General features: G+C 35.8%; 1 protein-coding gene across 1 annotated transcript in view; it reads right to left on the bottom strand.

Moving 5' to 3' along the window:
* Positions 1-17,127, bottom strand: part of LRPPRC (leucine rich pentatricopeptide repeat containing) — a gene marked incomplete at both ends in the record, with an annotated part of 92,912 nt that overhangs the window by 3,439 nt on the left and 72,346 nt on the right. Inside the window, 7 exons of the mRNA XM_081998503.1 lie at positions 1,592-1,676; positions 2,425-2,499; positions 5,449-5,564; positions 5,727-5,866; positions 8,052-8,256; positions 11,604-11,692; positions 15,394-15,517. Of these exons, the coding sequence (XP_081854629.1) occupies positions 1,592-1,676; positions 2,425-2,499; positions 5,449-5,564; positions 5,727-5,866; positions 8,052-8,256; positions 11,604-11,692; positions 15,394-15,517 (834 nt within the window). The remainder of the gene's footprint in view (positions 1-1,591; positions 1,677-2,424; positions 2,500-5,448; positions 5,565-5,726; positions 5,867-8,051; positions 8,257-11,603; positions 11,693-15,393; positions 15,518-17,127) is intronic.

Here is a 17,127-nt window from a genome sequence, read left to right as displayed (position 1 = left end):
ATGAGGAGAAGATGTAGTTAAATTGCTGTCCATGTGTACAAGTCTGTACATATTATACATGGTGGGGACAGAATATAGTAAATGCCCCTGAATGTCCTAAGAGTAGGAAATGCAAAGCTGATACGGTAAAGTGGGTCAAGTAACTGATGGGTACTCTTCTACCTCATACAGGAGTGGAATCGATGTCTCATACAGGTGAGATGCTTGAATAACCTGCAAACAGCTTTTAAATCTCTTCATGCTGGTACTGAACATCTCCTCTAGAACTTTCTACAAGCCAGCGTCTCTGCCTGATGAAACTACAGCAATCATTTGTTCATATACAGAGTGGCTTCACGTGTTGAATACACTCTATCCACTGTTTTAGGTATAATAGAGCAAGACATTGATTCTCTGCAATCTCTTTATGAAATTGTTGTACTATGATGTAGTTGGAAAGGATACTGAAAAAGTTAACTCACGGAATTTTTACCAAGGGCTAGTGATAGTGGAAAGCAGCAAGTACAGTGCTGGTGACAAAAGGGTGTTTCTTGGTTTTATAAAAACATGTTAGAAAGTATGTGAATGAAACTATGGGTCTAAAGGATTTTGGTAGCAATTGCTGTTTTGAACATTACTAAGCAAGTGAATTTATTAAGTTAGATACTACATCATGAGAACTTCTACAAGTTGATTCAAATACAGCAAAGTTTGTATTCCTTCAACACCATACCTTGGATTTGGGTTTGAAGTGTTCTACTTAATTATTCTTATTTATCTCCTCTGTGAAAGACTGGAGCACAAGAGCTTCTGTCATTCTGTCTTTTTGCTTGTAATACACATATGAAGCGTATTTAACTGGAGGACCATACCAGAGTACACAAGACAAAGGACACTACAGCACAGGCACACAAGCTTCCAGCTAAGGGTTGCCATAGGGGCTATATGTCCTGGTTTTTCAAGAGTGAGTGTTGCAAATCGACATATTTAAATAAGCAACTTGATTTGTTAGAGCTGTTCCTCTCTGACTTCAACTATGAAGAGAACTGATTAGCACTTCAACTATTTAGGTAAATCCAAATGAAGGTGTCTGGAATATTAACTTTGGCTAAATTAAAACAGGTATAAAGAATTAATAACAATAAGGTCCTTGCACATTACTGACAGAACTATCACTTGTGACTTTGAAATAGCCACATCAAAGGAACCAAGATACTTACTACATGTTTCAGGAAAAAAAAGCTAGATTCATTTTAAAAGCCATTCATTTCTACAATATTTCTCTCCATGGGTTAGAACGGATTCTTTTTTATTCCATGAAGCCCCTACTTAGCCTCTATTGTAGCAGTAGCCTTTAATCTGATACAGCTCCTTTTGTAAAGGATTCACGGCTTGGGTCAGTTGGTTGCTTTTCCAACCTAACAGCTAGGATAGTACACAGATCCAACAGACTTACAACAAAAACCTCACAGAAACCCCCCAACTCTTTGTGGCTTCAACTGTAGAGCAAGTTATACAGTCTAGATCCTACTCCCCTTTCTAAGGGTTTACATGACCTTTCTGAAGGTCAGAGTTCTTACTAAAAAAAACTATTCCAAGGAGAGTAAATTACCATAACATCTCATGAGGTAATGGTATGCAATTTCCGTATCCTGATGCTCAGGAACCAGTTCTAGAAGAGTCTCAATCTTCTTTGCCTGTGAAATTTAACGCACAGACAAAAAGAGCATTAACTACAAATCTTAAAGAACAAAATAAAACGTCCAAAGTTAGAATAATTATTTCAGATCTTTTTTGTTGTTGTTTTGGGGGGTGAGGTGGGTGTTTTTTTATTATTGGTCATGGTGTTTGGGGGTGGGGGGAGTTGTGTGTGTGGTGTTTTTTTGTTATTTTGTTATTTTGTTTTTTTGTTTGTGGCACATAAATGAGGATATTTCAATTATAGGGAATGAGCACACAGCCAGGAATCTAAACAAGATACTCAAACTAGATCCATGCCCAAACCACCATAACAAGCAATATGGAATGTGTCTTTTAATGTAAACATTGAGGCATTTTATCATTGGAAAGAGGCTGAGGTTTTAACTTGCATTTGTATTGATACAATGTAGCCAACAAAATAAGTACTTTCATGTTGTGATACCAAACTGGATAGTGCAGTAAAACATTTAAAGGACAATGTTTGTGGGATATAACTGTAACATCAAAAACACAGGAAATTACTGAAAGAATAGAAAATATATAACTACACCCTCCTCTCCATCATTCTCCATCAAGTAAGCCATTCCTTTAAACATAATCAGCTCTGCAAATTAAACTCCTCCCTCCCCAAGAAACCTGATAAAGCTGTCAGCTGTGAATTTCAAGATCCAAAACACTTCAACAAAGGTTAATGAAATAGTATTTTGCTACATATACAATGATATACATTGAAAAATATTATACCTGTCCAGGTTTAGATGCTGATCTAGCCATAAAACTCACTAAAGCTCTCTTCTCCTCAACTAATGCAGCACACCTCTAAAGAAAAAGAAATAATTAATGTAGCAGTCATGAGTAGGTTAGTGATATACAAAACGACTAAGTTGAAAATTTCTAATCACAGATGTTTAAAACAATATACTAATATATACCTGTTTACAAGTAAATAATTGACTATTAGTTTAAAAAAAACCCCAAAACACTGCTGAACATAGGAGACAAGTTCATTTCATGCACCTTTTTGGTAAACATTGTTTTTAAAATCGTAAGTATGAAGTTTGTTTAAAACAAAAGGGGAAAGAATTAAAACTAATATTTCAACATACCACAAAAACGAGCTTTAGGACTGCGAAAGAATGAAAAAGAGAAACACTATTCCTCTCCAATTATACTGCCAAGCATTCAGAAGTGAGCTAGGGATCATAAGGTTAATTATACATTTAATAAGGTGTCAGGGAGATAACTGCTCGTTTCTTTATAAAAATTAAAATGTACAAAGCAAGTTCTCTTTAAAGTATAATTACCTACACTTATGCATACAAAGGACTGATTTCAATCTCTCTATTTTATAAAAGGCTTTCACTGCAATAGACAGTGTTTGAGAGAGAGAGGAGTTGAACTTAGAAAAGTTTGAGACAGACCAGATAAATCAAAAATCTGTTTTACTTTAGAAACAAGGACAAAATAAAATATACAAGAGAATATTTTGGTGTATGTTCCTCAAAGGTGTCATGTCTTAAAATTTTTACAATGCACAGTGCTTTTTATCAGCTGTAAGATATTGTATCAGTACCAAAATACACAGGAAGAAGAGAATATTGTGCATATAAAAATACACATACCATGAATTTACTACATTCAAATTAGTATTTGAGACATATGCAAACAAGAAATTTTGGTTTATGCCATTATGAATGTACTGTATGCGTAATATGGTTTGACAATCTCTTTAAGGTCCAGGTGAAAAGATTTGAAGCCTCATTCCATCAGCGATCTCAGACAAAAATGTAACTGTAGTGTTTTGACAAAAAATTGCTTTATGGTGATAAACAGAGGTGAGATATTAATAGGAGAAACTTGCAACATTGTATTTACTAATTCTAGCCATTCTCACCTACTGTCAGTATAAGCAATAAGAACGCTTTGACAGCAAAGAGACAGTCTAGTTGGACAATGTTTTCCACAGCCCCCTTTCTTGCTGAAATATCAAACCACTTTTGACTTCCATCAGTAAAAGCATTCTCCTTCCAGACAAAAGACATTGTTGTTGTTTCTTAAACTTTTAAATAAACTCCTAGATGCATTTTTGAAAGCAAGGATTGTCCATGTGTATACTAACACTTCAGATTAATAGAAGCAAAATAACTCATTTAGATTGTGGTTTCCTTTTCAAGAAACAAAACAATGGACAGTGATTATTACTATCCCTTAGTTACCTATTAGTAGAATACCTGACCCACAATAGCAGTCAAGAATGTTTAACACAACCGAAAGTTTTTCCTGCACCATATAAGAAACAAATTTTGTCATATACACAGAAGTTTCAACTCAAGCTTATCTGTCAATGTCCACTTAACATGAAATATTTTAAAATTTTCCCTCAACATGTAACATGTAGAATATTACTTCAAGTATGCTATAGAGCCAAGAATTTCATTCCAACAATTGGATGCTGTTGTAATAAGAATTTTTAGAAACATATGAATGGAAATTATTCCATGTTTTGAAAAATTTTAAGAACATGCAGATTTCACTTAGAAATGCAAAACCCCCTATCTTCACAAAAGCAAGAAATTGTAACTGCTTTTCATTCACTCATTCAATTTCATTCATTTCAATCAAAGAGCAATCAAAAAATCAGGATAACTTGAGAGTTTTTTGCATTTTGATGTTTCATGCTATATAGCAAGAGGGTTTCCTATCAAAATTGTAGTCTCCTTTTAATTTAATACTCAGATGACCAGTTAGGCAAAGCAATAAACAAAATAATATTCCAGAGCAGGTAATTGTACAAATAATACACCTCACCCTGTAACAGAAGTAACTGAACACATTTGTTGGTATGCATTCTTCTCAAAAAATGGTCCTGGAGTATCATAAGACATCTGATAGATGAAGCAGAGCTTTTTCTTTAACAGCTTAAAATACTTCAGAACTGGTAAATGAGTAGTATGCACTACCAGGAGATAGTAAGAGGCCTCAATTCGAGGCAGGAGCCTATGACACAGAACAATCTGCAGAATTGGCGTGACTGCTAGACTGCTGGGATGAGCCTCCCTAGCAGGGCATGTTTGTGTACGCTGCCAGCGGCAGCTCCCATCACCCACAGTTCATCCCACCTCTGGCTCAGCTTTGTCTTTAGCTCTGTACAAATGGCATGAATGTAGTTGTCTTGTTTCTTGAAGATAGCTAACTCAGCTGAGACTGCAGCCCAGAGACCAGCATTTGTCTTTTAATGCACCTGTGACACTCAAGTGAATAGAAAGCAAATTCACTCTTAATAAACCTTGAAGACAGCATATACAACGTAGCAACCAAGCGAAACAAGGTTCATGAAAAGCAAACATTGCCTGCTTCTGGTTTGCAAACTGTACAGTTTTACAGTTGCAAGATGTTATGTTTGCAGCACTTAAATCATGTGAGAAGTTGCAAGGAAATGGTTTGTGAGAAGCAACTGCTGTGCAGCAGAAAACTTACAAAAAATAGTTGCTTTGGGTGGAATTTCAAGCAATATACAAAGTCTCCCCTTATTTCCTTCAGGTTATTAGAAGACAAAAAAACCTTCTGACTCTGGCACCACTACTACTATCGGTACTAGAGTACTAGTTCATGGTTTAGAAGAGTCTAAACTGTGCTACTGCTACTCACACTGTAACTCAAAAGCATACTAGTACTAGCCTACGCTATACAACACCTCATTTTGGCAATTTCTCAGTTAACCTTTGAAGAGCTCTAAGCATTTCTGCACCTCTCTTGTTGTGTCATTACCTGTATCAGTGATCTGGCATCATCCACTCTGTCTGCACTGACATATTGAAGGAAGAGATCTGTGACAGGTCTGTAAATTCCAAACTGACTGGCCAGTCTTTCTGCCATCACACCAACTGCAAAATGATGAGTACATAAGGAAAATCTTTGATTGAAAAGCCACTTTTGTAAACTTCACAGGCATGATTTATGCTGACTGAGCAGGTTTTACATATAATAGCTCTTTCATAACACCTCTGTCTAGTCAGAATATTTAAATATCATTGCAGTTAACTTACATTTTTCCAAAGCTGGTTCTAATCCTTCCTCAGACACCCTTCTTAACAAATAGGAAATACTTCTGACAGCTTGATCAGGATTCTGTGCACCAGAGATAAGCAGAGGCTCAAGGTATTCCACAGCAGCATCAAGGTCATTGCTAAGAAAAGAGATTGAACTCACCTAGTTTCTGAAATCAAGATTTCTAAACCTAAAGAACCAGTTATATTAAAGTTTTTGTTTTCTACTCTAAGGTTATATTTCCCAGGAATAGTTGAGAACCTATGACTTCATTCAGACATTGTAAAAGTGAAACCATTTATGACTGAATTAACAAATTAATACATAAGTAACATTTTTTAATGAACTTTGACCTATACAAACCCAAAGTAATTTTGACACACTTTTTTCCTCATGAAGCAGAGTTCAGCTAGCTGCTTTAGGAAAATGTGTTCTGCAAATCTATAAATGCAAAATAAAAATATTAACGGAAGGTATCTAAATAATTAATGCACACAACTCAAGGGTTTTTTTTTTTTAAATGCTATTCAATTAATTATTTACCTGATTTTTCCCATGCCTGCCCTTTTGGATGCAAAAGACAATAGTAAACATCGTTTGGTCGGTACCTTTGTCTAAACACTTTTAATCTTATGGCCTAAGTAGAGCAAATGCTAATAAAATACTGCAGGAAGTATTCACCAAAGTGTAAACTCTACTTCTAGCATTTTAAAAAGATAAATGACGACATCTCTTATCACTCCACTCTAAAAACTAATTTAATTGAAAAAGAAATTGGAGCACAGCGAATGTCTTTAGGTGAAGCAGAAATGCAGCACATGTGAAAGCTGTAAAAAAATGCTTTAAAAGCTGTACCAGAAACATGAATCCACCAATAAACAAACAGGTATTAAAAATATCTGTAAGAATCTGTTTTTCACAGTTCTCAAGGTACAGCTTGCAAGATATTCAAGAATGTACAAGGTGCATATTATTTATGCTGCTTCTAAGTCTCTTCATACATCCAAGCTAGTTTTGGTATGGGAAAAGTTCATGCTGCTTGAATAACCTGTGCCTGCACACAGCGTATTTATTTATTTATTCTTGTCACCGATCTACGTCTTGAGAACATGGCATGACTTTGCAGCACTTTTATGACATGGAAATATATGAAAACGTGCAGCTTACAAGACAAATCCTGAAGCATCTCTCCTGTGTCAAGTGTTTAATTTAGGCAAAAGTCAATGCACTAGAACTGTGTGCCAAGGACCATTCTAAGTATTTACAGGATCAGTCCTTTACAGACAGATTGTTTTTCAGTGGCTGAAAATATAGTGAGCTCACTACTGGAACTGGCCTGCATGGTTCTCCTTCAATTCAAGTCCTCTTGCTGTTCCAAACACTTCAGTGATTATTCTCTCTGGCCTGGCATGCCTGAAGCGATCAGGTATCTCTTACGTACTACACAGTTCTACAGCTTTCCTGCCAAGTTAGACACAGGAGCTCTACCCAATGAAACTGGATTGAAATAAAATAACAGAATATTTATGATTCTTGAAGACTGGTTCCTGCAAAGCATGTCTAGAGAAGTTCATAGTATGCCCGTTCTCCCAGAAGTGCTTCCCCCATGCAGTTTTATACAACCGATAAACTAGCACAGTACCAACGTAATGCCAAGCAGAACATGATGCTGAATTAAACAGTTGAACCAAAGGATAATCAAAGCGTAGGGATAATTATCATGATCGAAACTGTGGCCTAAAACAGTACAGCAGCCAATTTTCTACAATTCTGTCCAAAAAAAAAAAAAAATCCCAACAAAACTACTCCAGAGATGTATGTCTTGCTTTCACATTTGGAGGGTAAACACAATAATATTTTGTCATTTCAACTACTGGAAGAGGGAGCAAATTTTTATTCCCAAACTATTATTACACGCATAATCTGTGGGTGCTAACTTCCAAGATTTTTTACATTTATATTGATGAAGTACCTTAATTTTACATACAGATTTCATAGGGCTTTTGATCTAACACCAAGAAGAACATTTTACAGGTGTAGTACATTAACACAAAGGTATCAAAGCTAAATTACACCACCAGAGAAGACTTTATGCTCTCCCAAATGCTTCATAGCTATCCCTGTACTTCATTAAATGATTTTCAACCCCAAATGTCTTTGGGAAATGATGCCAGAACAGAACTGAGCAGCCCATTGCTCAACCTGGCCAAAGTTCTAACATCCGAGACACTGTAAGAATGGAAACAGAATGAAACGGGTAACGCAGGTGATTTCCCACCAGTCTGCATAAAAGAATTACATATACCAGTCCTAGAAATACTTACTTCTTAGCATGAGCCAATGCAATAGCATTAGCTATTAGTGAGGCAGATATACCAATTGATTTTGTCATGTCTTCCAGCATGTTTTTAAGTGCTTGCAGGTTCTTGCTATCTCCTTTTTCTGCTAAAGCCTGAGTGAGCGCAGTAACTGCTGGTCTACTAGGCAACAAGCCACTGTCAAGCGTTCCTTTTAAAACAGCCATGGCATCTAACGATAGTAAAGAAATAAGGGAAAAAGAAATCAAATATTAGTCCAGAAGGCAGCCATGCTGCTGGTATCATTAACCCTAGTCTTTTAAAAACATGCACAGGAAATAATTCTCTTACTGAACTTAAGCCCCAAAACTGCTCTAGTGAATTATAACTTGCGCACACACACACAAAAATAAAAACTTTCAACAGTAATTCAGGTTAAAATGCTTTGATACTTGCTCAATAAAATGTATTAAGATACTTTCAACATTTCATTAATTTTAGTATCCAGCTCAAGGAAAAAAGCAGCTGTGTCAAATGTTCTCCCTTATGATCTTAAAAGTCATGACCTTTTCAGATTGCTTCTCCTCCAAATCATAATCAATTTTCATTACAAAAAACCCAAACTGTTGCATACTTAAGAACCAATATAGTTTAAAATTAAATTTGTCTTTGTAAGTGTGCACCAAAACTTTGTTTACCAACATTTAATTTTTATTGAAAGGACAGGACACAAGCCTCCATACGAGAACAAAAACAAACTCAAAACTGGACAGTTACCTCAAGAACTCCTAAAATTATAGCAACTACCAATGTTAAAAGCACACAAAATCCATCTCCTGTCTGTCTGCCACAAATTCCCCAAACCCACCGCAGATGCAGTCACCTTCATTTCTCTAACCAGAATTCTTGTCAATTTATGTTATACATGAGCAAACACACAAAGACATGCCCCCCTGGTAAAAAACTCTTACTCCTTACAAGCACAGGCAGGATTAATCACAGATAATAATTGTAATACCAAGGGATAATACTTCTAACACAATACACACCCACTTGAACTCCACATCATTAACATTCCAATTCAATATGTAGGTACTGCAGAAACCAAATATTACCTTTTACAAGACAGGAAGAAAACACATCCCGTATGCCTAACCTTCCTTCACAGCAAATTTTCTTTCTGCACACCCCCCCGCCCTTCTTTTTTTTCCCTTTTTTTTTTTTTGGGGGGGGGGCGGGGGCAGGGCAGGGACAGATGACCAATACATCAGGAGCAAGATTCCCAAAATTGAAAAAGCATACTTAAAACACATGCTAAGTTCAAATTCTCTCCCACCTACAAGTGTAGCATGGAGCATGACCAGCCTCCTCAAGAACAAGGACAGAGAAGATTTGAAAGCTGCCTGTGTGCAGCACTACTGCAAGAAATTATGTACCAGTAGCATACTAGAGAATTCTGCTGGCATCTTTTTTTTCTTATGCAAAAGCACTCATTACTACTAATTTGAATTCGTAATTTAATCCCTTGATTTTTCAGTACTTAAGAGCAGGTAACTATGTGCTTGTGAAAACTGACCATTTATCTTTTAAAAGGCTTTCCTATAAACTCTGCAAATTCCATACCGTGAAACTCGAGTTCCAATTCTAAAAGTACCACGTTCTTGCTAGAAGGTATTAGAGCTCTTATGTGTATACTTGGGGACCTACGTAAAAACTTTTAATTACACCACAAAACACAGCAAAGAACAATAGTGAACTATACGAGGAAATGATAAAGCAAGCATGTTTTATACAAGTGAAAGCCTTCACACAATGTAGGTCAAATGGAACTCACCACCAAAAGATTATAAAAAGACTGTACCCAAAAATTTTTGGGGTAATCTATGAGCCTCAGAAAATGACCAGTATGGTTGAAATATTTAGTAGCTTGCATTTTCAAGGCTTCAAAGAGAAAAGCAGTTATCTTTCAAATTAAAATAGAAACAAGAATCAAGACTGACTATTCAATGATGTTACCAAACTAAAGCTTGTTCAAAGCACAAGATAAAGGAAAATATAATTTTGCAAACCAATGGAATTCCACAGACTCCTTGAAAAACCTTGTACTGTGCAAAAAAGAAATATTTTTAGTGCAGCAAGGAGAGGGTTGACATGGCACAGAATTCAGTATGCTAGCTAAAAAGAAATCATGTAGTTAGGAGAAGAGATTGGCAGAATACAGAAACATCAGTGATGCCCTGAAGAAGGAAAGATTTTTGCTGTGCAGTATTTATGAAGAAGAACTGGCAAACTGGACAAGAAAAAGCAGAAAAATTTTTAGAAGAAAATCAGACAGAAAAGTCAGGTGAAGGACTTGAAAGCTGCAAAAACTTAAGACTTGCCAAGCACAAGAGGAGGAATTGCATTCACCACAAATACTTCAAGCGATGACACCTGGCAATGACATCAGATTGGAGACTGAATGGGGAAGGAATTTGAAAGAAGACATGTTTATCAGCTGCAGGAAAAAGTACAAGTGAGAAGATGTGTTTAAATACTTATCTTAGAGTATTTTAACGTAGCTGATGTTACATGTTACTACAGCTATACATAATGGAATGAAGTAAAATTAACAGACGGCAGGAAAGTGGGGATTTTTTGGTATGACTTCTGGCATGAAGTTAAAACCCAATTCAGTGTAATACATTTTCTCCATAAACAGCAGTTTTATCACTTAAAGGTACTGATGAAAATATGTATGAACACTGTTACTGATACATACACTTGCACGGGGATAAAAGATACAGCACTGCACGTAAAACTGTGTGCTTGCAGAGTTTTCCTCTCTCACAAGAGTTCTACAGAACGACTAAATAAATAAAATGTAATACTGTGGAGTTGAACTCTAGGCTGCAAAATGACCAATGCCTAGAACTAAAATAATACAATTATAATAAACTTTATTCACCGACTTGTTGGGTACCCTTACATACTCTTCAGCCACCATTTTCTTTTGTATCATCACTGTTACATTAAAAAGAAAATCAAACTGAATATTTTGTTACTGTTGGTATTGAGAACTATTAAAAAGTATTTGATTAACTTTTTAAATCAATATTATAATCATTTTGTGCACAATCATGCACATTTAACAGTCAATTTAACTCATCTGGTATCTCACACAACCAACACAATATGCAAGAAACAACTGCTGGGAATTGTTTCAGAGCTCTAAAGTATGTTAATTTCCAAAGCAAAATGACTTGTGCTGTGAATTTTAACGCACTTGAAAGCCTGTACTTTCTCTCGTTCTGGAGCACAAATTTTGCATGTCTGAAGAGCTGTGATTCATCTTAAGAAAACCCATCTTGTGTTAAATGGAATGGAAACTGGACTAAGTGGTCAAATGACAAGTACATTCATATTCAAGCTGTATTATAAATGCATGTACAGTAATTTACGTCTCTCAGCTACCACAAAAGGCTCTTGATAAGCAGGTAATTTGCTAAATGGACTCCTTTATCCAAGTATTCGAAGGGCGTTACAAGAAAAATCTGCAGAGGCATTAATGTGACGTAAAGGTCAAGCATTGTGACATACCTTTCAAATAATCCCGCCTAACTTGCGATATGATGAGGAGGCTGCTGGCAGCACTGTTCAGTGTGAAGCCCTTGATGTGGGTCTCAGCACTAAAAGAAGCAGACATTTAGAAAGGAATTACTGACATGCTTCTGATACGATAATAAATGGTTGAGCACCAAGGTGAAATTATAAAAACTACTGTTCGTATGTTAAAAATATTGCTGCAAAATATCGACCTGGAGACAGCTTTTGTGTTATCCTGTCAATGGTTATAGAAGGATAATTTTTTTTTGCATTCTGACAGATGACAAAGTTGGAAGTGAGCAACAAAAGAAACAAAGTACAAGATTTTTTTTAAACAATCGGTTCAGATTCTTGAATGCTGACATATTAGATGACTAAAATAACTGCATGCCCTGCATTGTTCTGTTGTATCCTAAGCTGGATACTTTTTCTTCTTTTTTCAATAGTCACCATAATTATAAAATGTAAAACTATTCTTTCAGCAATAAAAATGAAACATTTATTTTCAGCGCTGTATATTTTAAACATAAACTAAAGCATATTATGAACTAACACCATATCATTTGGTTGATTAATTTTCAAGTTTCTGTCATGTAGATGTATACAGGTTTTAAAGTGAACATACTACATTTGCTGCCTTAGCCATGTTAAAATTCTATTTCCCTTATCAATTCTTCATCTCCTGTAATACAAAACTTCACATAACCATAGCAAAAAGAATTTTTGCTTTAATGACACTGCTTAAGCTTTTCTAACACACTGGAAATTAGTCGAGAGAGACTAACCAGCAATCACACTGATCTTATACTATAAAATGTTCCCGCTCCTAAATGACATATAGCCACATTTTTAATATATAAGGATAACTTTACAAATGTTCATTTCTAGATTACAAAATCTCTACACAGAAAAGGGGGGCATTGCCATTTACCATATCAGCAATCAAGATAAACCTCACTGATCATCTTGTGGCAAACAACTGAGCAGCCTACCTACTTGAACTTAGAGGCTGAGCGGATTGGGAGGTAAGCAGGGTCATTGCTAAATTATTCTCCTCAATCCCAAGAAAATCCTTCACATCGCACACAATATGACTATCCTCTCAGTCACTTTCAGCCTCCCAGGCTCACAAATGCAGTCACTGGTCTCGGGATTTTCTTACTCTCCCAACCAATCCTCTTAATCCCTGCCTAAGCACCCACTGCTAAGTTCCGCCCTTTTTTTTTTTTCCCCCTTTGTCCCATCTGTCAAAGCCCTTAAGTCAACAATTCATGCATGAGACTGTAAATTACATATAACAAAGGATTTACTTTCTCCAATCTTCCAATCTTTAGTGTGATTAAATAGATGTTAGCTACTATTACAGAACTAATCCATCATTCCAATACTCCTAAATTTCTGTTTAAAACTTCTTGGATGAAATGCAGTAAATATTCCTCCAAACAGTGCTAGAATGCCAAAGCAACTACACTTGGGTTGACCAATAGATCAGTACCCTTCTGGGTTGTTTGGAGGGTTTTTTTTAAAATGCAGAGTAGTAGTGCAATTTCCTTCTACCACATCACCTTCTCATGGAAGTTTCTCAGTTCCAATAACAGGAAGGAAGTTTTAAAATAATCTGGCCTTTAAAAAAAAAAAAAAAATTACTTATTTTGTTGCCTATGCTAATACTCACACTCAGGCTCTCTAAATATTATTTAAATTTCAAATTTGACTTCAAGCTGAGTAAAAAGAAAAATATATTAGCTTATATAAACGAAGGTAGCTTTCCTGTATTTTATGAAAATATTAGGAGTTGCACAAGTTTCAGGCCACTGCACACATTTAGGCTTTGTAGGAGTAATCTCTTTGTAATATGAGGTTAGTAAAATTGTTGAGCATGCAGAAATGTGTGCAAAACACACAGATTTGCTATTCTTCAACCATGTGTATACACACAATCACTTTCTCTATTTCAGTGAATAATTTAAAGCTTACAGACTTTTGAAAATGCTTAATGTACGCATGATTTTGTTACTAGAAAAAAGACACACAGATAAACACGATGAAGACTGCCAATATGAAGCAGTTTATCTTGATGAAACAGTGAGCTGTTACAGGCTTTTTAGAATGTCATTATTTCACATTTCTATGCTACAAGATGGAATATGAGAGTGCTGAAAAGCACAGGGGTTATGATGATGGTTGTCTTTGACTAGTGACCAAGAACAGAACCTCTTACTAAATCCTATTTTCTTTTTTCCTAAATATCTCAAGGTTCTGAGGCTTAGTCCTTTAAAACACACCTCCAATTCTTTTAGTCTTTAAAGGTTTTTGTTCATTTTTTCCCCGCATTTTGAATTTACATGCTAAAATACTTATCTAAAGTGGGAATGCCGAATCATCAAAATACTAGGAACAAGCCACCACCTTCTTTCTGCTCTTCCAATCTGCAAATTACTTCTGATAACATGTAATATTTTGTGCATCTTCCTTACAAGTGTGTTTGAGCTGCGGAGTGGGAAAGCAGTCAATGCATGTACTAATCTTCAGTATACAAAGTTTCAAACTCCTTCCCTGAAGAATCTTTCAATACATCTTTTAATACATGAATATTTTCTGAGAATGTTTAACAAACTACCTAGATTATATCAACATCCCTTGTGCTTCCAAAACATGTCCTTTCCATCTTCTATTTACAAAGATTTATCAGTTACTTCCATCTCAGGGAGCTTAATTTGATAAACTGTTTTAGTTTTTCCTTGATATAAGCCATCTGTCCATCAAGTACAAACATTCCCTATCATAAAGCCCAGTTACTGAGACCTATTTGAAAAAACATGCTTTGTTTTTCTGAATGAAGAACTCCAATAGTTTTTCAATTAAAGACATTTCTTCAGCTTAAACGCTTTTAAAGAAAACATGAAAATAATAAACTTCTTACACTATACTATTCTTAGACATCAAAATCTAAGTTGATGCTAAAAATATTAGATTTTTATTGTGGCCTGTGTGTCATATAAGTTAACTACAGGCACTTTCAAATTCACTGTATTCAGAGGACACACCTGATGACAACCACTGTTCTTGTTTTAGATGAAGAAAGTGAAAGGCTTAAATTACTTAAATTTTTGTTGTTCTTACCTCTACATTGGTGAGTAGTAACTCTTTTACTCTGAAGCTTATAATCTGACCAGAACACACATTACAGGCAATAATTAAAGCAAGTGATGCACCATACAACTCTCTAAAGGTTAATTCAATTGTGGTGATTCTAATAATACATGACAGCAGGTTGGATTTATTTCAGAAGTGTAAGAGTTGGACCTAAGGTTTATGGTCATCTCCTAGCCACTGGCATCACAGTCAAACGTACCATTTTGCATTTGGCAGGCAGCCGGCTGTGAGGGAATGTGGGTAGGGTAGGACAGCAGCAGGGATGGGCATTGAGGGGAAGGCTCACGGGCACTTAAGTGAAGGAATCTTGTCTGTTTGGATATTGCTCTAAAGAGGAAAAGGCAGACTGCCAGAAGGGTAGACTTTCAGTTCTGATGCCAAGTACATTTGTTGATACTGTTAGTTGAAATGAGTTATTAGCAAAACATACTGTCACTCTAGTGCTTTTTTAATATATGGCATATCGCCCTATGAAACACTGGTGGATTTCTGATCATAACTCCTAATTAGCAGTCATGACCTCTTTTCCCATTGAAAGATAAGGACTTACCTGAAAATGATGCAGAAAACCTTTAAAAACATCCCCCGCCCTGAACAATTACAGTACCTAAACACAGAAAAGCCTTACATGCGTTTCACTTTGATGGCTTCTTCAAGACAATTCTGTGTTAGCAATGCTTTTATAAGGGTGCCATAAGAACGATGATGAAGCTCACTCTTCCCTTGCATTTTCAGGAAAATGTTGTAGGCTTCTAAAATAGAAAAAAAAAAGCCAAAATGAAATGTCATATTGTGATGATGTTGATCATAGAAACCACCTATTCATTGAAAAGGTCCATCTTAAATCTATTATCTTCTGCTTACATCCTTGAGCCCAAAGCTGTTGGTCACAGCTTGTTCAAAACTGCTTGTAGACAACAATCAACTGACACATACCTCCACAGAACAAAAAGTTTGCTACTGCTGTTTTTCTACATGTGGCTGTTGCTTAAATAACAACACAGCTGGTTAGAAGGGGAAGACTCAGGATTTTTAAAGCAACACCTAATTCTGGGGTATATAGCTACAGTGTCTGGTGCATGATCACAACAGCATTTAACAAATAATATAGGAGGTGATTCCAATATGGGGAGATCAAATTATTTGGCTACGACAAGATTTATACAAAACATACAATTTACAAATATACAGATATTTAACAAGTAAACTACGCTGCATTTGTTTGACTGATTAACAGTTTTATTTCATGCATTCACAATAACTGTCAGTGTATGAAAAGATGTTACCCAAGGTGTGTGGGGGGGAGATAAGCACAATTTTCAGTCATTTATTTTTCTGAAACAAGATTATGCAGCTATAAACATGCAGCTAAAACTGCTATGCAGGCTGTAACATGTTGGAAAGCTCTGTTAAGAACCACAAATGATCTTTTACGTCTAAACTGTGACTGCATGTTCCATTTAATGAGAATCAAAAAACAACCCCTGTGCTAATTTAAATCACAGCCACAATAACCTTTAATATTTTTCACAAATACTTGGCCTATCACCACAAATTTCACAGTGTTAAGTTTTTTTTCTTATACTTCAAACGTAAAGATGAAGACCTTCATTTGAAGACTCATTTGAATCTTACTGTCACAAGAAGTGTCACGCTAACAGCACTTACTAGAGTGTGCTGCGGAATTTTAAGCTGGCATTCCCCAAACCAAAACTGTTAATGTGCACTTTAGTTTAAATCTTAAACTTCTTCAACCGAAGAGTATACATAAAAATCTCCTGAAATGTAGGCACAAAAATGACTATGCATAAATTTTATTATTTACAACACACAAACTCTTCCATTGAGTTCATAATTAGAATTAACATTCACATCCATACTTCGGACACCTGGAGCTACATGAAATATATATATGAACAGAGATAAAGGATAAGAACACCACAGTAAAAATTAAATCCACCTCTGTGTATGTGTGTGAGAGAGAGAGAGAGGTGGAGAAAGAATGACTGATGCCTGACATTAGAATAGTGATTGCACTGTCAACCAGAAGACCAATAAAACAACAACAGGACGACACAGGAAGAGTCTTGAAATCCTCTACCACATTTACTTATAGGTCTGAGGTTAAAGCTTGACCTGTTGCAATGCGCTGAACTCTTGCCTGCTTAGACACTGAATACCTGCATTCATAGAGTGTTAACACTTAACTTCAGTGGGAAAGACATTTTTCTGAAATCTGAGGTACCAGTAGGCTAGCAATCACGTTCAAAAATAACAAAATACTTTTCACTAGTATAATCTATTACAAGTGTAACTAATTGTTTCATTAACATAAATGAGGCTGACTGGTGGTAGGTTTGTT

This window comes from Phaethon aethereus, assembly GCF_964289735.1.
Source record: "Phaethon aethereus genome assembly, chromosome: 3".
Lineage (NCBI taxonomy): Eukaryota > Metazoa > Chordata > Aves > Phaethontiformes > Phaethontidae > Phaethon > Phaethon aethereus.
The sequence above is the reverse complement of the archived record's forward strand: the minus strand, read 5'-3'. Positions and strand labels throughout refer to the sequence as shown.